The sequence below is a fragment of the Rhinolophus ferrumequinum genome, chromosome 10 (genome assembly GCF_004115265.2).
Source record: "Rhinolophus ferrumequinum isolate MPI-CBG mRhiFer1 chromosome 10, mRhiFer1_v1.p, whole genome shotgun sequence".
NCBI lineage: Eukaryota > Metazoa > Chordata > Mammalia > Chiroptera > Rhinolophidae > Rhinolophus > Rhinolophus ferrumequinum.
This window is the reverse complement of record NC_046293.1, coordinates 56,209,166-56,229,864: the sequence shown is the minus strand read 5'-3', so window position 1 is coordinate 56,229,864 and position 20,699 is coordinate 56,209,166. Positions and strand designations below refer to the sequence as shown.

Genomic DNA, 20,699 nt, shown 5'->3' with positions numbered 1-20,699 from the left:
ACCCCCCTGCCTCCTTTCTTTTTATCCATAGCACTATTCCCTTCTGTCACATTCCACAGTATACTCATTTGTTTTGTTTATAGCTGTTCCCACTGGCATGTAAGTTCCACGAGGGCAGACATTTTGGCCTGCTTTGATCACTGCAGCCTCCCAGGGCCCAGTGTGTATGGCAGGTGCTCAAAATGTGTGTTGAGTGAATGAAAGAAGTCTGTGATGGGCCAGGCCGCCTTGGGACAGAGGCAGAGTTCAGGTACATCACTCCTAAATGCTTGTTTCCTTTCAAGTCTGTAATTTTAGAATTTGGGGAGTCATGCTCCAGGCAGTTTCAAAGAAATGCTGATCATTTTGTTAATTATCAGGATGGCAGCTCCACTGACAATAACTAGGGGGCATCAGGCAGTGAGACCCACAGTAAAATCTAACCCAATTAGCAAGAGTGTGAGGGGTGGGGGAGCTAAGGGCCTCCACTTTGGGCTGAGCACCCAAGAGCCCTGCCTCAGTCCCGGGTACGTAGGGCGGGCGGGCGGGCAGTCACCTCCGTTGTCCAGCAGCTTCCCGCGGTAGATCTTGTCTTCCACCACGTCCGTCCAGTAGAGGGCACTCTGGCTGAGGTGGAAGTCCAGGGCGATGGTGTTGCGCAGGCCCGGCACCAGGACACTGTAGTCTCCTTTGTGAAGGTCAATGCGACGGATCTCATGGCGGTTGGAGAAGATGATGAATGGCTTGAAGGGGTCTAAGGAGGGGCGTGATAGGAGTCAGCAAGGGGTTTGTGCCTCTGTTCCACTCTGTCCACGGTGTGGACAAAAAAGGGGCCACATACTAAACCTGACAAATTCAGGGGAGGCCGGCATGGTGGACCCTAGAAACTCAGAGACTGAAAGAAACTACATGGGATGGTCTGAACACGAAAATTCCTAGCTGAAAGCGAGTCCTAGGCCTATAGAGTCTTTGACAAAGTTCAATCTTTACCTTAAGTGAAATTGTCTATTATCTTTTTTGCATCTAAGATAACATACCTTTGAAATGTCGGAGTAATCTTCTTTTCCAGACCCCTCAAGGCACAACCGCTGACACCAGAGCAGAAGACCACAGACCCCTCCTTGTTATCTTCCCCCCCAATACCATCTCCATGTGCTGTAAATGTTAATTATTAACTCTCCTGTACCCACCAACATAAAAGAAGTATGTCTCTCTGTTTTGCTTTTTATCCAATCCCAGAGATTTCCTGCTATGCTTTCTTTCATTCCCTTAATCTACCACCAATGGATCTACCTCCCTACATGTCCTCATTTGATTCTAATGTATAAAATAAGCTGCAAAACTGCCATTCTCTGGAGCATTTTCTCAACCCATTGAAATTTTGCTTCCTAGCAACTGTCAATTTGGCTCAAATAAACTCATAAAAATTCTCTACAGGTTTGAACATTTCTTATGTTGACATTAACTTGGCATAGTCGGCAGGATTCCAAAGAAGCCCACCCAGGACCACCCTGCAGACCCAGTGCTAGGGACCAGGAGGGGCCCATTGTGCCCCATTGGCTCCCTGCTTTGCATCGGGTAAACATGGGTGAGTTTTTCTTGGAATCTGGGCCTTCCTATTTTAAGATAGGAGGCCCTGACTTTATTTGAGCTGTTCTAAATAATCAGTCAATCAATCCATCCATTCTTGAGGTGGCACTACAGGATAAGGGTTGAAATAACCCAGGCTAAGGATAAGGGTTGAGATAACTCAGGGACAGGAGGAAAAAAATGGGTGGCTGGTTTTTAATTTTGGCTTTTCAACTGGCATTGCTTACTGAACGTCTGAACAAAACCTTTTGCTAGATAAATGAGTCTGCACTCGTTCAGCTCTAAAGATAAGGGACATTTACTCCATCCATCTTGAATTTCGGTTATTCTTAGGTGACTAAGAATTTATGTGGAGGTGTCTGAGGGTACCCCTCAAGACAAGCAGGGCTCGGCTCCATAGGGAATTCCAACACAACTGTAATTAAATAATTGACTTGTCTGGCGATGCACAAATAAGGCCGGCTACTTAGTGCTCCAAGTCCTCACTCTTGTATTAGACAGCCAGGGAGAGATACAGCGACATGTAAGAGAGTTGGAGCGACCTGGGAGGTGACAGCCCCTTGGAGCGCAACCCGTAAGCAGCGCACTTCAACCCACTACACAATATCCCCAGAAATTTGTTCAGACTCTGCAGATCTCAAAAGAAAACTAAAATTGACCTGGGAAACCGTGTCTTCAAGGCTGACAAGCCCCCAACCCCCAGCCTCCATTAATACTCCTACAGATAAATGTAGAATTTGTAGGGAGCCTTTACTTGCAAGTACTTACAGAAATGGGAAGATTTATCTAGAAGTGATATCAACTTAAGATGGCAAAACGGAGCTCTTTCGACCCCTACATTAATTTTTTGCATGCACAACAGAAAAAAAAAAAGCCAGCTCTAAAACCAAACTGAATGAACGGGAGGCTTACTTCAATTTGCAAATAGAAGCCTCTAAAACAGAGCACAGAGAGACCTTCTTCTCTCCAGAAAGTTAATGAGAAAATTTTAGAGTCTGAACTAAAGAAGGTTTCTAAAGCTGCTCAATGCCAATATTCCACTTTTCCCTCTTTTTCAACTGCCCTGCTGTACCCTTCGTTTTGTTGTCCTAGCTTATTCTCTTTTCCTCCTCCCCACTCTCTCTCTCTCTTCTACTCCTCTTCCACCACAGCTCTTTACTGACCTAGGGGACTCTCAGAATAGAAAACCAGACCAGAATAGACTGGGAAAGAAAAGAAAAATCAGGAATTCTGGCAGGACCCTTAGAAGACAAGCCGGTCTCAGGAAGAGGGGAACCAGCGACTGTATATGTTACTTGGATTAGACCAGAATTAAGGGATCTACCTGAAGATTTACCTGACCGTCTCCAGGACCTTGATGGGTTGCCAAAGGAATTTGACTTAACTGTTAGAACATATGGTCCTGGCTATTCTGACCTATTCCAATTAATATACCCATTGGTTTCTAAGAGCAAAGCAACAGAAAGGCAAAATAAGGTTTGCTAGGAAACTCCCATAGAGGACTTAAAAAAAAAAAAAAAAGACAGACTGGGAAAAACACAGGTAATTAGCCCACCGCTTTATCAAGCCATAACTAAAATTTCCCCCCCAGAAAACAGACTGGACCAAGGTCCAGCAATGTAAAAGAGAGCCTGATGAACCAGTGCTTGGTTTCTTTGAATGTTTCAAAACACTTGCAGACAATACTGAGTCTGCCTCCAGACAGTGCTAAGGATCATCGGAATGATGCCTTACTGAACTCAGCATTTTTGGAAGGACAAATGAAGAGCTTATAACTTCGATTAAACAACATAAATTAAACTGGCCGACCACAGGTACTAATGAACTGGCAATTCTGGCCGATCAACTATCTAAAACTATTCAGAAGAGAGAAAAAGACAAAGCTGCCAAAGTCGTGAACTTACAGCTCCAGTAATTAAGCAATCAGGTCAGATTTTCCCGAAGGTCTTTTAGAGACGGGGAAAGAAGAGTCTGTTTTTATTGTGAAAAGTCAGGTCAACCTTAAGAAGGACTGTAGAAAACTGAAAAGGGATTTAGAAAAAGAAAACAAACAGAAACAAACACAGGGCTATGAGAGGGCATTGCCCCTTCTCCTTATTAATACTTTGGGAGAAATTGAAATTATATAAAAGGGGAAACATTGGGGCCTTGTTGATACTGTGATTGCTTTATCTGTTCCTAACCATACCCATTAAGTTGCCCTCTCCCTTAGACTAAGCTTCTGTACGGATGGTTAAGGACATCGAATCAACCAATATCTATTTTTAAATCAGAATCTGTTCCCTTCCAGCTAGGGAATGTTACACGTTAACATATATTTTCACTAGTCAAATCTGCCCAAATTCACCTGTTAGGGAGAGATTTTCTTGAAACCAATGGTAATCCACATATTCCTTTCCCAGAAGGGCGAAATATATTCAGAACTAAATGAATCAGATATTAACCAATCGGGAAAATAATGATTTTAAAGGAACCTCCACAAGAGGAAACTATTCTTGAGATTGACAGGATGTTTCAATGCAACTTTGGGCCTTTTCCAGTAGAGACATTGACAAGATTAAGTCAGCCACTCCTATTAAAATAACTATTGACAATATTTTGCCTCTACTTGATATTCACCAAAATCCTTTAAGACCTGATGTACTTGCTGGAATTAAGCCCATTATACAAGATTACATAAAAAGGGGGCTTATAATTCCATGTACAAGCCCCTATAATTCTATCCTTGCAATAAAGAAACCCAACTGGAAAGGATAGAGATTTGTACAGGATCTCATAGCTATAAATAAAATAGTTACTCCCAGACATCCTGTGGTTCCAAATCCACATAAATACCCTATTACCAGCTATTCTTGTGGACCACCAATATTTTTCAGTGATAGACTTACACAGTGCCTTCTTCAGTATTCTTGTAAAAATAAAAAAAAAGACAGTAAGTACCCCTTTGCTTTCACCTAGGAAGATCAGGAGTTTACTTGGACAATAATACCCCAGGGATATACGAAGAATCCCACTATTTCTTTCAGATACTGAAATGATTTGAATGATGTTGAACTTCCCAGAAATTCTACTCTAATCCAATATGTGGATGATTTACTTTTATGTTCTAAGACATATTGGACTCCCAAGAGCACACAATTTACCTATAAAAGCTAGCCTTTAAGGCACATAGGGTCTCAAAGGACAAGCTTCGATTCTGTTTACCCCAAGTAAGATACCTTGGTTATCTAATATCTAAAGATGGGCTACTAATTAACCCTGAAAGACTCAGAGGAATCCTATCCTTTCCTCTTCTAAAAACAAAGAAAGAAAGAAACAAACAAAAAAAACAGCTTAGAGGGTTCCTGTGTCTGACTAGATACTGTCATAATTGGGTCTCAAATTTTTCATTAATGGCCCAGCCTCTGTATGTCTTATTAAAATCAGATTGACCTGATCCAATTCAATGGAACCCCGAGGGGAAACAAGCTGAAGAAGCTCTAGAGGAAGTGTTAGCTAATGCTTCTTCCCTGGGAAACCTTAATTACAAACTTTCCTTTTCTGCATGAAAATAAAGGAAATGCTTTAGGAGTTTTAACTCAAGAACATAGTGATCATCATAGACCTATAGGATATTATAGTCAATTAGAATCAGTACCCCAAGGGCTCCCTCCCCGAGACAGCCATCTCTGCGATAGCCACATTATGCAAACAAACAGAAGAAATAGTTATGGGCTCTCCTTTATTTATGTTCCTCATCTGTTGAATCTCCACGGAACTCTCATCCACACTCAACACTTCTGTCAGTCCACTGGCTTCTTATGAAGTACTGTTGCTTTCTGCACCTAATATTACTTTAGCTTGATGTAGCAGTCTTAACCCAGAAATTTTGCTATCATCTTCTTTGCAGGATGAAGACGTCCATGACTGAGTTTTTCTTACTGACCACCTTCTTGTTGCTGTAAAGCATTTTTTTTACAGGAAACTCCTATTGATAATGCTGACTTAATTTCAGATCTTATCTGAAAGATGAACAGGGACATTACTGAGCTGGATATGCAGTAACTTCCATGGTGGACATAAGCGAAAGTTCTTATTTATCTGAATGAAATAAGAGCTGCCCAACAAGCTGAATTAATTGCTCTAACTCAAGCTTGTCAATCAGCCAAAGATCAAATAGACAAAGATCAATAGACAAATTTATACTGATAGCTGCTGTGCCTTTGGTGTAGCTCACAACTTCAGAATGTTGTGGAAGCAGCAAGTCTTCTTAACTTCCTCAGGGCAGCCCACAAAGAATGGAAAACAGGTTGTAGAATTATTAGATGTCTTACAGTAATCAGAACAATTGGCAATTATAAAATTCCAGAACATTCTAAAGCTGCCACCATGGAGACAAAAGGAAATAATTCAGCTGATGCTGCAGCTAGATAAGCAGCAATAAGTAGCCAAGTTATCTAGATCTGAGAATGTTTCTTGCTCCCTATTAAATCAATAAAAGATTCTCTTTTATAGTTCCAAAGGACAGCTACAGAAAAAGAAAAGACGATATTGCAACAAAAAGGGGGAACTTTGATCCAGATAAATGGCTATGGTTTGGACCCAATCAGAAATCAATCTTACCTATAGAGGCTCAAGTAGCTATACTTCAACATGTACGTGAGCTAACACATTGGGGTCCTGATAAGATGATTTCATGGAGTAAACAGTATTACTGGAAACTTTCTCCTCCTGTAGCTCATAAAGTGTATAGCAGATGTTCTATCTGTCTAAAATATAACCCTGGAAAATCACTCCACACGTCCCAAGGACATTTCCCACTTCCTTTAGGCCCATCTGAGGTATGGTAATTGGATTTTATCCAAACGCCACATGTCAAGAACACAAATGTGTGTTAGTTATGATTTGTATGTTCTCTTATTGGGTTGAGGCATTTCCTTGCAGGACAGCAACAGCCTTGACTTAACGGTAGGTAAATTTTTATTGGAAGAAAAAAATTCTCAATTGAGGACTTCTGTCTGAGTTACATAGTGTCTGAGGAACTCATTTCACTGGGCAAATAATGCAGTTCATTTGTAATATTTTGTCTATTCTACAGCATTGCAGTTATCACCCCAGTCCGCAGGATTGGTGGAAGATACAATGGTATAGTCAACCAGGTAAATGTTCAGAAGCTTTTCTTTCTAATTTTCAAAAGGTTTTAATCTCCCTTGGCCCAAAGCTCTCCCTATAGTGCTCCTCAACCTGAGATCTACTCCTTTTGGTAAACATAGCCTTTCTCTTCATTAAATAGTCACTGATCACTCTAAACATGTGGATGGAGGGACATATGAACCCACCTGACTAAAAGAAGACATTCTGCATTGTTATCAAGGATTTATTCACCACCTTAAAGAAACTCATAAATTCGTAACTGATTCATTTCACAGTGTGCTCCTGGGAGATGAAGACTTCAAAGACCATGATTTATAATCAGGAGATTTTGTCCATTGGAAAAGACATAAATTAAAGACTCTCTCCAACCTTGTTAGAAGGGACCTTATCAGGTATTACTAACTAACCCAGCTAAACTTAAAGGGGTGAACTCCATGATTCACATTTCTCATTAAAAAAAAAGGAGCCCAATAGCAAATGGACAGCTTCCCTTGACTCTGACACTTGCCTCGCCTACAGCGGACATCAGACTCCTTGAGGCTGAGAAGTCACTGACATCAGAGGTAGACAGTTTTCTCAAGACATTGACAAAGTCTATACACCTACAAACTGATGTCGAACTTAAAAAACATGTATTTGATAGTCTTTACCTGTCTATTAATATTAGTAATAATAGTTATACTTGTTCTTTGGGCTTTTCTCAAACCCTGTTCTTACATGGCCCCACTGTTCATAATTGATGAAGGTGTATAAGATAACTTTTGTATTATCAATAATACTTCTTATGGTTTCTCTTTTGAAATTTAGAAGGAATGTTATTGCAGATGATAAGAGATGTGTGTGTTTTTTAGAGAAGTTAAAAGAAGTAATAAGTTGTTTTTTTCTACATGAGTAAAAAAGAGACAAACTAAGAAGGACAAGGGAAGCTGTAGGTTTGTGGAAAAAGAATCTTGAGAAAGGAATTTTATGTAAGAATAATGCTAGAACCCAATTATGGGAATACGCTTACCTCCTAAACCATTGAGGACTACTATGTTAATTCAGATGGAAGCTGAAATGGCTATGAAAAACAAAAAGTGGCCCTTTATAATGGCTTCTGAGGCACAGGAAGTTTACTTACAAAACTCTTACTGTCTTCCTGGCCTCTGGAAAATTTTTTGATGGCAACTGTAATTTATGTCATTGTGTTCTTATAGATTTGGCCCCAAATAAGCCTTAAAGTTATAGTTCCCAATTGTACAACTAGCAGGAATCAGATTAATAATGAAGGACACTTGAGTGCTTCCAATAGGAAGTAGATGGGCCTTATTAAAATAATAATAGTAATAATAATAATAATAATAATAATAATAATAATAATAATAATAAATGGGAACCCATCTCATGGCCAGATTGTGAAAACCAAAGAGGTGTATGGTTGTGCCTTCAAACTATAAGTAAATGTTATACAAGATGCAAAATACAGAAAAGTGAGACAGACAGCAAAACTTGGATCATGATAGCTTGCAGGTTAGAAACGATCCAGGGTGTTTTTTCTTAATGAAGGCCCATAAAACCTGACTGCTTCCCATTTATCTGCTTTTCCCTTTCGAAAAAAATTGGCCTTGACTTCCATCCAAGGTTACAGTCTTGCCCTGTCCTCCGTGGTCCGCCATTTCAACAAGACAAATGATGACACTAAGACTTCTTAGGAATCAGCCTGCCTAGCACTGTGGAAACACATTATCTAGCCAAGAGGTTTGTCATTAATGCATCCTTTGGGTTGATTTGTGACCAAAAGGGGGAAGTGTGGATGAGAAAAGGGGCCACATACTAAACCTGACAAGCTCAGGGGAGCCCAGAATGGCGGGCCCTACAAACTCAGAGACTGAAAGTAATCACATAGGATGGTCTGAACATAAAAATTCCTAACTAAAAGCCAGTCATTGGTAGTCACGTCCTAGGCCTGTAGATTCCTTGACAAAGGTCAATCTTTACCTTAAGTGAGCCTGTCTATTGTCTTTTTGCATCAAAGATAACATACCTTTGAAATGTCAGAGTAATCTTTTCCAGACCCCTCAGGGCACAATTTCTTCACCAGAGCATAGACCCCTCATTGTTATCTTGTTCCCTCTATACCCTCTCTAGGTGCTGTAAGTGTTAATTATTAATTATCCTGTACTCATCAATGTAAAAGAAGTACGTCTCTCTGTTTTACTTTTTATCCAGTCCCTGAGATTTTCCACTATGCTTTCTCCGGCCCCCTTAATCTACTACCAATGGATTTCATGTAACCCTCCCTACACCTCCTCCTTTGATTCCTAATGTATAAAACAAGCTGCAAAACTGCCATTCTCTGAAGCATTTTCTCAATCTGTTGAGATCCTGCTTCCTGGCAATTGTTGTTAGTTTGGCTCAAATAAACTCATAAAAATTCTCTACAGGTTTGGACGTTTCTTACGTTGACAAGAGGCAGGCAGGGTCTCTGTTGGCCCTGGCACTGAGCCTGGATGGAAACCTCAGCCTTTGACATTTGGCTGCCCAAGCCCAGCCTACTACAGCTCAGAGGCCTGCCCTGGCCTGCCCAGCTGCCCAGACACCCTGCCACCCCTCACCCATGTTTTACCCAGGCTGCGGCAGCTCTCGCCATCTGGCTCCAGCACCCAACCCTCGTAGCAGGAGCACTTCACGCTGAACTTGTTCTGGTCGCACTTCTGACTGCACTTGAGGTGCTTGGCACAGTAGCTCTGGATCTGACAGGTGTGGTTGTCCGGCCCCAGCTCCATGCCCAAGGGGCACGAACACACAATGCCTTCCCCAGGTGCCACTGTGCAGTTGTGGCTGCAGCCGCCATTATTCAGAGAGCACTGGTCTGCGAGACAAGGAGCAGGGGACAGGATCAGGGTCAGGATTCTGGAGGAAGCAGGACCACTGCTCTGCTGGGCCCCAAGTCCGGGGCAGCCCAGACAGAGCCCTGGTACCCTGCCTGTGGTGTTCACCTTTTCCATTCCTGGCCAACCCTCTGTCCCACTGCTTCCTAGGCTTTCTCAGGTCCTGGGTTGGGACCCGAGCGCCCACCACTGGGACCACCCTTCCTCTTTCCCTTTCAACAATATGGCTGCATCTCTCTGGTCTCTACTTCCCTACCCCTTTTTGAGCCCATGGTGGCGACCGCAGCTTCTTGCCTCTCTCTCAGAGGTTTGGAAATCCATTCCCTTTCCTCGATCTCTCCTGCTCTGTGGTGGGGCATGGTAGGGAATGTCCTGCCCTGAGTCCTGACACACCCTGGGATCTGCCAGCTCTGACAGATGACCCATCAGCAGTTCTCAGGGCCTGTTCCGACCGGCCTTATCGCCCACTCCTCTCCTTCCAGGAACCCCATGCCCTGCCTGGCTCACAGAAGATAAGGCTGCTCTGCCCTGCTCCTCATCCCCCAGCGTTCTGGGTGGCCCTCCCTGACCCCCTACGTGTCTTTTGATCTTGCATGCACACCCTCCTTCTTCCCTCACGTTCTCACTCCCTCTGAAAGATCTACCCGTCATGAAGAATCCAGTTAAATCCCTGCCTCCTCTGGGAAGCCTACCCTGATGCACTCAACCTGGTGCCTTCCTCTGCAAAGCTGGCTCTGTGCTGCTCTGTAATACGAGTGTGTGTGAGGGGCCTGGGCCCGCCGCCTCGGGGTTGCACTGCACTGTCTCCACGGCACTTTAGGAGCTGTGTGACCTTGGACCAGTTATTTAACCTCTCTAGGTCTCAGTTTTCTCCTCTGTAAGATGGAGATGATAACACTATTGCTCCACAGGGCTGCTGTATGGATTAGATGCTACAATAGAGTGATGTGCTTAGCACAGCCTCTTGCTGAGGGGAGTTGTAAATCAGCGTGGGTTGTTGATAACTGCCCTGGGCACTACTCGTCCAGCAGTCAGAGGTCCCCTTTCTTAATCTTGGACCTCTCCCCACAGGGCCCTGGCCCTGGCCCAGACTCCTTCCCCAGCCACCCTCCCCACTCCTCTCCTGGGGCCTCTCCTAGGCCTGGGCCTCACCGCAGAGCTCTCCCTCATCAGAGCCATCTCCACAGTCGTCGTTGCCATCACACAGCTTGTCGGGGGGCAGGCAGACCGAGGGGTTGTTGGCACAGGGATGCGAGGGCGGCCTACAGGCTAGGGACTCACAGTTCTTCTCATCCGAGTTATCTTCACAGTCCCTGTTGCCATCACACACCCATGCTTTGCTGATGCACCGAGCTGAGGGAGGTTATAATATGAGGGGCAAGGCATGGACTGCAGGGCCTCCCTAGATCCTTCCCAGAGCCCGTGGAGTTCTCTAACAGGGTCATGATGCAATGCCGTAGGGCCCACTAAGGACTCGGAGGCTTTTTGTGTCAAATTCACATAGGCAATGAAGGAGGCAGGAATCTGCAGGAGGTGCTGAAGCTTAACTCTGGTGAGGGTTTTGGTTCCCAGGGCCCTGAATGCAGGCCCAGGCCCCATCATGTCTTCCCCATGTATCATGCACAAGCTTTTCTGTGTTGCCTTTTGCCTCAATGTCCCCTCCTGCACCCCTCACAGTATAGTGCTATCTCCCTCGCCACTGCTCTGCTCTCAGTATGGTTTCTTCCTGTCCATGGTGCCCCATTCCATGCTCCCTCCAATACTTCTTTTTACCAGAGTCCTTGCAGCCAAACTTGACGTTGGGGTCACAGACGTGGGTCACTCCCTCACAGCTCTTCTCGTCACTGGAGTCCATGCAGTCAGTGTCCCCATCACAGCGCCACCTCAGGGGGATGCACAGACCATCCAGCCGGCACTGGAACTCATCATTGTGACAGCCACCAGGAGGCCTTGTGGCTGCAGGGGGACAGGTGGGAGTAGGGGCTCCAGGTCACTCATTCCCATCTCTGCCTTCCCAAACCCCCTCCTGCTATGCCCAGCCCAAGTCTATGAATAGAGACAGAGATGGAGAACTCTCTGAGTCCTTCTGATATTCTGAGGGATGTTACATCTTCCAGGACCCCAAAGATCATCTCGTCTAACCTCCCTATTTTACACAGGAGAGCATGACTGGATAAGCAATTTGCTAGGCCAGAGCTCAAATGGCCCCCACCTTAGACTAGCCTCTGTTTCATTCATTCACTCCACAGACACTTATTGATTGCCTACTGTGTGCCAGCCACTATTCCAGCTGCCAGCATGAATAAGATGAAGTCCTTACCCTCAGAGAGCTGAAATTCTAGTGGGGAAGACAGACAATGAAGACATGACACAGAGACCAGAGTGGAATGGCAGGTAGTGATCAAAGCTATGGAGACAAAGCCGGGTCAAGGCTACAGAGAGCTGGGGATGCTACTTTAGATGGGGCAGTTAGGGAAGCCCTCTGAGCAGGAGACATTTGAGCAGAGGCCTGAACAGCGTGAGTCTTGAGAATACCTGGAGGTGTATTCCAGGCAGAAGGAACAGCTAGTGCAAAGTCTCTGAGGTAGGACATATTCAAAAAAATGCCCAGGGCATATTTGAAGCTGCACAGCTGGAGCAGAGTGAAGGAGGAGATGGGTGGCAGGAATATAGGTCAGAGACGGGGGGAGCCCTGCAGGCCACGGAGCAGGGTTTGGTATTGATTCTAAGCATGTGGAAGCCAGTATTAGCTTGAGGGCAGAGCTGGGGCGTACTCTGACTTAGGTTCCGCAGGATCACTCTGGATGCTGCCCTGAGATCTGACTCAGGAAGTTGGGGAAGGAGCAGGAGCAGCACCTGGGAGGCACAGGTGACTGTGCACCAGCCTTACCTCACACTCACACGGCTGCCACAGCCCCACTCCTCCCAGCCGCCCCACCATGAATATGGCTGAAGTTCTTGTGCCTGAACTTCAGCAGCAACCTCCAAGCTGATTTTCCTTCCTTGGGGCCCCTGAACATCTTTCCAATCTAATCCCATTTCAGGACTACTTTCTGGAAGATCTACATCTTATCACCTTCTACCCTTGCAATCCTTTGAAGGTCCCCAGTGCCTGACTTCCACCTGCTGTCATCTGCCCCCTTCGACATAGCCTCATTCCTTACTGTTCTCTCCAATCTGAGGGGCCCTGCCTGGCCCCACTGTCCCCTGTGGGAGTGCTCAGTTTCACCCTCTAAGTCTTACTGCTGAGTTCTCCAGGCCACCCCAAACCCCACCCTGAAGACCCGCCCACTTGCCCACTTACCCAGTCTAATCGCTCATCGGGGCCCAGTTTAAATTCCACCTCGTCCTGAATGGTCCCACACCATTCCAGCTCATGGCCATAGTTGACAATCGCTACCAACCACAACGTCCCTGCTCACGTGTGCCAGCCCCACACCCCCTCTCCTCTCATTTCATAGAGGAGGAAGGCAAGGCATAGAGGACGCAACCTGCCCAAGTTTGCCCAGCTCTTAAGTGAAGGGCAGGAGCTCTTCTTACCATGCCGCGCACAGGCTTTCAGGGGCCCTTTCTCGGAGTCCCAAGGCACTGTTACCTGTTCTACTCACCCAGCCCTTGTCAGGGGTGGCCCTGGAGACTCAGTTACTGTCTCCCGGGCCTGTGTGACCCTCCCTATCCTCCCTCTCAGTGCTGGGCTCCATACTCAGTACTGTTCCCATCGATGTGAACCTCCACTCTACATGGCAGAGGTTGTAAGCTGGTGGCCTAGGGGCCAGATGAGGCCTGCGGAAAGATTTTGGCCTGCGGTGTTTTGAAAACTTTAAAAATCAATTACCAGTTGTTACGATTGATTTGTGTTCCCTAAAAAGATGCCGAAGTCCTAACTCATAGTAGTTGTGAATGTGACCTTATTTGGAAATAGGTCTTTCAGGATGATCAATTTGAGGAAGTCATTAGGGTGGGCCCTAATCCAATATGCCTGACCCTTACATAAAGAGGACGTATGGACACAGTGACGGGCACACACACAGGGAGAACGTCATGTGAAGATGAAGTTTGTAGCATGCACAAGTCAAGGAATGCCAAAGCTTGCCAGCAAACACCAGAAGTTGGGAGACAGTCCTGGAATAGATTCTCCCTCACAGCCCTCAGGAGGACCCAACTCTGCCAACATTTTGGTCTTGGACTTCGAGCCTCCAGAACTGCGAGGCAATAAATGTCTGTTGTTTCAGCCACTCAGTTTGTGGTAATTCGTTGTGACATCTCTAGGAAACTAATATACCAGTATTTAAAAATGGGTAGATTTTACATAAAAATCTGCGTTTCTGACTTCTCTGGAATGTCCTGGGCCTGTATTCCTCCGTGGTAACAACTGGCCAGAGCTGAGAAAGCAACATCCCTTGAGAGGGTCTGTGTCTTCTAGTGAACTCAGGCCCCACTGCCCCCTGGAAGCCTGGGCACCAGGACCCTCACAGAGCCAACCCCTCTCTCCTTTGTCCCCACTGCATTCATTCACCCCTACCCCTCGGAGCACCCCCTTTCCAAGGTCCCAGCTCCCAAACACAAGCCACATGCTGAGTGCTTTTCGTGCATGATCTCGCTGAACCCCCACATCAGTGCTGTGATGTGGGCGCTATTATTGTCCTCACTTTGCAGATGAACGCACAGAGGCCACCAAGATTAAGCAACTTGCTCAAGGCTACCTAGATAGTAAGTTGCAGAGCTGGAGCTCAAACCTAAGGCCACCCAACTGCAAAGCCTGCGATCTTAACAGTGTGTGACAATGAGCCGTCGGCAATCTCCCTCTCCCACAGGACTGAAAACTCCAGCAGGATAAGCGGCACGTCTGGGTTATCTCTGGTTCCCAGAGGGGAACGACATGCAGTGGAGGGAGGGTGGCTGGCTGAGTGACGGGCTTGTGCGCAGTCTCCCTCCCGCCCTGCTGGCCCCGGGCACCCACCCTGGTTGGTGCAGTTGGCGTGCATCTCGTCACTGTAGTCCCCGCAATCATTGTCCCCATCACAGGTCCAGTGCTCGGGGATGCAGCGCCCGCTGTTGCACTTGAACTGGGTGCTAGAGCAAGAGTGGCTGCAGCCGGCCTCGTCACTGTTGTCCCCACAGTCATTGTCTGAGGGGAGGCGAGAAGGGGAGAGGCAAGGAGGGGGTCAGCAAGCAACCGTCTCTGTGACCCCAGCGTGGGGCCCCCATTCCCACCTCCCCATTCCCATCCTCGGCCCACCCCAACCCCCCACTGAGAAAAAAACAAACAGAAAAGACACAGAAACTGCATAGACTGCAGCATGCACCATGGCCCATGGGGGGGAGGGGCGGCGGGGTGGGCTCCAGAAGGGCCCTTCCCTGGATTCCAGGAGGCTGGGAGGGAGGGGGACAAAGGATATGCTCCTTTCCCATTTGAGCAGGGTGTGGGAACAGGGGTCTGTTTGCTTTTGGGGAAAGGCAGTGATTTCTCTGGGTTTGGAGGGAAAGAGAGAGGTGGAATGTAGGTGAGGCCTCTGCGGGGAAGGGAAGGGCCTCATCAGGCCCCACCCTGAGCATGGGCATTGCTGGGCCCCATGTGCTGGGCGCCTGGCTCACAAGGGAGCAGCTGGGAAGGGTCCGGACCACTTCGGGAAGGCGTCTGAGGGACACTGAATGGATGTCCTGCTTTCCAGGCCTCGTGGTGGGGGCTACCAGACTTCCCTGTACACTTCTCGGATGCTGGGGAAGATTGGGGTTTGGCTCTCCTCCTTGGGTTGTGTTGCTGCCTCTTTCTCAACTGGACTTGCTTCTCTTACTCTCTCCTCTCACTAGGTCTTGGTCTTCTTGTCCCCATCGCGCTGTCATTTCTTCTCCCCTGAGAGGTTCCCTCTGCCCTCTCTGCTTCTTCCCCTTCCACTGTTTGCTTTCTCCTTCCTTCTATCACGTTCTCTCTCTCTCTCTCTCTCTCTCTCTCTCCTCTCTTTAGCTTTTCCTTCACATCCTAGGAGCTCTGGGAGGGGAGCTGCCTGGGGGTCCTGAGAGGTGGCCTGAGGCCAGCTGGGGCTCTGGGGGTGATGGTGCATGTGCTTCTATGCACTGACCGGCAGGCTCAGGACAGGTCTTTTCGTCAGAGCCGTCCCCACAATCCTTCTCTGAAACACAGAAACCGCCAGGGCAACCATTGGCACAGGAGACATGGCAAAGATGAGGGGCATCGTGGCGCTGACCCAGTTCACCCTCTCACACGTCAGCCAGGGCTGGAGCCACTGGTACAACACGTCACAACACCACACAGACACAACCAGAACCCTGAGACGGCACACACACGACGATCCACTGGCCCCCGTGGCTCAGGGCTGATATCACCTGGTCCATGGCTGACCACCAGGTGGGCTCCTGAGCCTGGAGGGTGCACCAAGGACCTCAGGAGATGGGGTTTGCAGGAGGAAGGGAGCTGGGCACTGGGCTCTCCTTGCTCTGCCCCACTCCTCCCTGGCCCTTCCTGCTTATCTTTCCCTGGCCCCAGAACCCCTGCCAAAGGATGCACAGCTCAGGCCCTGCCTGGGGAGGGATGGCGCAGACAGGCGATGGGCAGGGTCCCCCTCAGTCCATCTTGGTTCCTCCATGGCATTTCTGTTGCGTCCCCATTTCTCCCAGCCAACCCAGTGGGGTATAAGTGAACTGGCGGGAGGCCCTGGCTTGATTCTAAAACCTGTTGATCTCCCACCCGGGGCCTGGCTGCAGCTTCCAGCTTTCCTGGGAATCAGGGCAGGTGAAGGGAGGCACGCTCTTACCATTGTCGCATCGCCAGTTGATGTTGATGCATCTGCCATTGTTGCAGGTAAACTGAGTCAGGGGGAAGCAGGTGGGATAGGCTGTCAGGGAGAAAGCATAGCTGAGTAGGGCCCTCAAGGTTACATAGCATCATAGCATCGAGCAGGTGGGCACAGGGTTTCTCCCGTAGCCAGCAGCACTTAGCCCAGCCAGACAGGAAAGAGAAGGCTAAGCAGCGATGACTCAGTCTGAAACTCTGCCCATTCATCCCCACCCTTCTGAGCATTCTTTTCTAAAAGCTATTAGTTACCAAATATGAGCCCTGTGCTGAGTGCTTTTCATGCGTAATCTTACTGAACCTCCACATCAAGCTGTGATGTGGGTGCTCTTATTATCCCCACTTTGCAGATGACATGTACAGAGGCCACTGAGATTAAGTAACCTGCTCAAGGCCACCCAGGTACGAAGTTGCAGGGTCTGTGCAGCACCCCTGCCCCAGGGCATGTTCTCATAGTTGGCCTTCCCCCATCCGTGCCAGCCGGGCTTTCCCGCTATCCCTCTTACCACACGAGGCTGACTCATCAGAGCGGTCCCCACAATCATCGTCCAGATCGCAGGTCCAGGAGATGGGGATGCAGCGACCACTGGCACAGGAGAATTGATTGGGTGGGCAGGTGCGAGCTGGGGACAGGGAAGGGCGTGAGTGCTCATAGTCCTGGCTCTCTTTCTTAATTTCCTTTTCTTTCCTATTATTCTCTGCCTATCAGGACGTCTTCCTGAGGATCTCAAAGCCATGTCTCTTAGAGAGGAGAAACGGCTGCATCACCTCATCTCTCAAGGGGTCCCTGGTATCCTCCAGGAAGATCTAGCCTGCCTTGCTGGTAGGTCCCATTTAGAGCTGTGCTTTGTCCCCTGCAGGTTCAGTCCTGCCAGCCAACCCTGACCTTCAGGGGAAGGGGGCGGCACCTCTCCTGCTTGGGACTCCAACTTCTTTGACACAAGACTCCACACTCCTTTCTTTCCTGAGACCCTTCCGTCTTCCCAAGCCTGGCTCCCCACTCCCCTGCCTCCCCGATGGAGGGGTGCCCAGTGTGTTCCACCCCCCCATTCCACACCTGAACAAGTGGCATTGGACTCATCTTCACTGTTGCCACAATCGTTGTCCCCATCACAGAGCCAGCGGTTGGGGATGCACCGGTTGTTTTCGCACTTGAAGCGGTCAGAGGGGCAAGTGTGCTGATCTGGGAGGAAACAGGTCAGGGGTCACCGAGCAGGCAGTGAGCTCTGCCAGCTGCCCTGCAGGCGTGCACCAGACTTACGGCAGAGGGCCGGGGCCTCGTCACTGTTGTCCAGGCAGTCGTTGTCTCCGTCACACTTCCATCGCTCCTGGATGCAGCGGCTGTTGGCACAGGCAAACTCTCCCGGCTGGCACTGGGGTGGGGGCACGTAGGACGGGTTCGCTGTGGGCACCACAAGGGTGTGAGGGGGAAAGTCAGACTTAGGTCATGGGACAGGTGCTCTGTGTGCTTGTTTTATTATTTAAAAATAATATCACAGGATAATTTTTCCTAGTGCATACTTCTTCATGAACAAATATCTGGATGGAAACCGCAACTTTCTCTCAAGCCACAAGGGTGACGTTTACACTCATATGTCTCGTACTTCAATGTGGCCTGAGAATAACCAGCTCCAAGAGAGTGCAGAGCCCCATACTTTTGTCCCCACTGAGCAGACCGTGCCTCACCCTTTCTGCTCCTTGGAAGGCATGTCTGGGACCCTCAAAGTCCTGCCCTGGTCCCTGAATTTCTTCCCTCACAGATGCATCATTTCCACCAGCAGGAGTGAAAACAGGCTCCAGAACTCTGCTGGCTCCGTGCTCCTGTCCCTTAGCACTCACCCCTCACCACCATCATCTGCCTCGGGCTATTAGCAGTAAAATCACTGCATACTTTGTGTTTGCATCAATAACCTCGAGAAGCCCAGGACTCCCACATCAGCCCCTGTCCCTGGACCCTCCAGGTCTGTGCATCCCCTTTCTGACCCATCTCTCATCCCCACTCTACACTCTGACCCTTCCTAGGGGCCCTGGGCAGCTATTTTCTCTCCCACAGCCCTTGACCACTGGGCCTGGAGGTTGCTGTGTGTCTCCCTTGCTTCTCACTACTGCCTCCCGACTACGCCTCCTCTCTCCTTTCTGAAAAATCAGCGTTGACTTTCATGTTATCAGACCCTCCCAACCCCTACTTCTACGGGCACCCAGGCTACTCCCTGTCATCCTCAAGGGTTTCAAGCACTTGGCTCAGTGTCACTTTCTCAAAAATCACTCCGGCTTTAATTCTTCGTAATTCCAATGTCCATGCAGATGACGCTTTCATTACCCTAGCCACTCAGTTCCCCTTTCTACCAATGCCCTTGCCCTCTCTCATTCTTAGCTGTGCACCAAGGCCCCATTTTTGCTTCCAGGATTCTATCATAAGGAATCCACCCAGAATATGGGAATGGGCATGAAGGTGTGAGAAATAGCAGAGTGGGTGATTAAGAATCAAGGTCTGGGTCAGACTTCCGGCTCTAACTTTCCTGCTCTAACTCAGTTTCTTCATCTGTAAATTATGGAAAATAAAAATACCTTCCCTATTTTAAGGAGTAAATAAGTTACTGCATGGGAAGTGCTTATAACGGTGTCTAGTGCATAGTTTATGTTCAATAAATGTTGGCTGTGATCACAACAAAAAACTGGAAGCAACCTAAACAACCAACAGCAGAAAAATGGTTGAATAAATTATGGAACATTTACTAAATGAAATATATTTACTAAATAAATATATTTAATATGATTTATTTATTTATAAATATAAATATGTTAAAAATTCTGCCTATGTATTCATGACATACTGTCTAGGGACAAAAGCAGAGTAGAACAGTATGTGCAGCACGATTCCATTTAAGTAAAGGTAAATGCGTAGAGAAATGTTTGGGAGGGGGTCCCCCCAAATGGTAACAGTGGTATCTATGGGTGGTGAAATTTGGGGTGACTTACACTTTCTCCTTATATTTTTCTCCAATGTTTGTTTATTTATTTTGACAATGAACAAAACTTAGTTTCATTTTAAAAACTGAAGCTATTTAAAATAATGCAAGAATAACAGAAAATGCTATGACACAAGGGCAGAAGAAGCTATTTTATAATATATACAGTATGATTACAGCGTTGTAAAAACCAACCATATAACCCATCTAATGACAAACTGACGGTGTACAATTTAGCACAATGCTAATAATCTAGTGGTGTGCACGGGTGGGATTTGGGCCTGTTTTCTCTTGTCTAATCTCCAATACTTAGAACTATTGTTATACGACTTTAATAATGGGGAAATAAATGTGAAAGAAGAATATTTTCTTCTTTCCATAGCTGCCCTGCTCACCACTCAGTTTCCCCTAAGCTCTGTGCCTTCTCACACCCTTCCCACCCCTCAGTGCTCCCTAACTAACCCCCTTCTGGCCCCCAGAGCCTTCTCTCATCCCATCTCTCACCTCCCGTTGCGCCCACAGGGCCCTCTTTGCCTCCTTCATCTCTGATTGGACCCTGTGGTCTCCTCCTATTGGGGTCTGCTTCCCCACCTCCCACCCCAGCTGGCCCCTCGTACCCAAGCAAGTGACACCATCTGTGTCCAACACCTGGTCCTCAGCGCAGGCGCACTGGCGGCTCCCAGGGGTGGCCAGGCACAGGCTGCTGCAGCCACCGTTATTCACCCGGCATTTGTTGGTACCTACTGTGAAAGAGGACCACAGGAAGGGGTCAGGGGAGGAGAGGGAGGGCAGGAGATGGAGGGGAGATGAGAGGATAGGGGAAGAGATGCATTAAAGTGAAGAGACAGAAAGGGAGGGAACACGAGCATGTTGAAAAGAAGGAGATGCAGATAGGGGCAGGAAGGGAGATAGGGAATACAGAGTCAAATTGGGTTGGGTGGCCTCTCTTTTGGAGTCTCAAAAGTCAGAGTCTAGGAGCCCTGGGCAGTGCCTTCACCCCCTACGGAGTCTCAACCCCCATCGAGGTCCCACCCTATCACCAGCCCCAGCCCCAGGGGGTACCTTGCTGCTGCTGGGCATCATACATGCGGATCTCAAAGATGGGGGGCCTCTCGCTACGCAGAAGGGTCACGGTGGGAGGTGCACCTCCTGTGCCCCGTTCCAAGCGGTAGACACTGCCACTCCGGTATTCAGTCCAGAAGAGGTAGTTGCCATGGTGACACAGGCCAAAGGCATGATTCAGTTCAGGACCCTCATACACAATCTAGGAATGGAAGGGAGGTTACTAAGGAGCTAGAGACAAATGGGGGGCCTGAGGAAGGCCCAAAGGGGTCACTGTTTCATACC

General features: G+C 47.8%; 1 protein-coding gene across 3 annotated transcripts in view; it reads right to left on the bottom strand.

Annotated features, from left to right (window-relative positions):
- LRP1 (LDL receptor related protein 1) overlaps nucleotides 1–20,699 on the bottom strand; it is an 85,068-nt gene that overhangs the window by 33,810 nt on the left and 30,559 nt on the right. The window contains exons 14-25 of one of the 3 annotated variants that reach the window (XM_033117434.1): nucleotides 20,415–20,616; nucleotides 19,970–20,095; nucleotides 17,645–17,785; nucleotides 17,441–17,566; nucleotides 16,890–17,006; nucleotides 16,346–16,426; nucleotides 15,653–15,703; nucleotides 14,533–14,700; nucleotides 11,346–11,528; nucleotides 10,725–10,925; nucleotides 9,308–9,553; nucleotides 536–733 (exon numbers count right to left, since the gene is read on the bottom strand). In XM_033117434.1, the coding sequence (XP_032973325.1) occupies nucleotides 536–733; nucleotides 9,308–9,553; nucleotides 10,725–10,925; nucleotides 11,346–11,528; nucleotides 14,533–14,700; nucleotides 15,653–15,703; nucleotides 16,346–16,426; nucleotides 16,890–17,006; nucleotides 17,441–17,566; nucleotides 17,645–17,785; nucleotides 19,970–20,095; nucleotides 20,415–20,616 (1,840 nt within the window). The remainder of the gene's footprint in view (nucleotides 1–535; nucleotides 734–9,307; nucleotides 9,554–10,724; nucleotides 10,926–11,345; nucleotides 11,529–14,532; nucleotides 14,701–15,652; nucleotides 15,704–16,345; nucleotides 16,427–16,889; nucleotides 17,007–17,440; nucleotides 17,567–17,644; nucleotides 17,786–19,969; nucleotides 20,096–20,414; nucleotides 20,617–20,699) is intronic. The other 2 variants (XM_033117435.1, XM_033117436.1) reach the window with 2 other exon arrangements.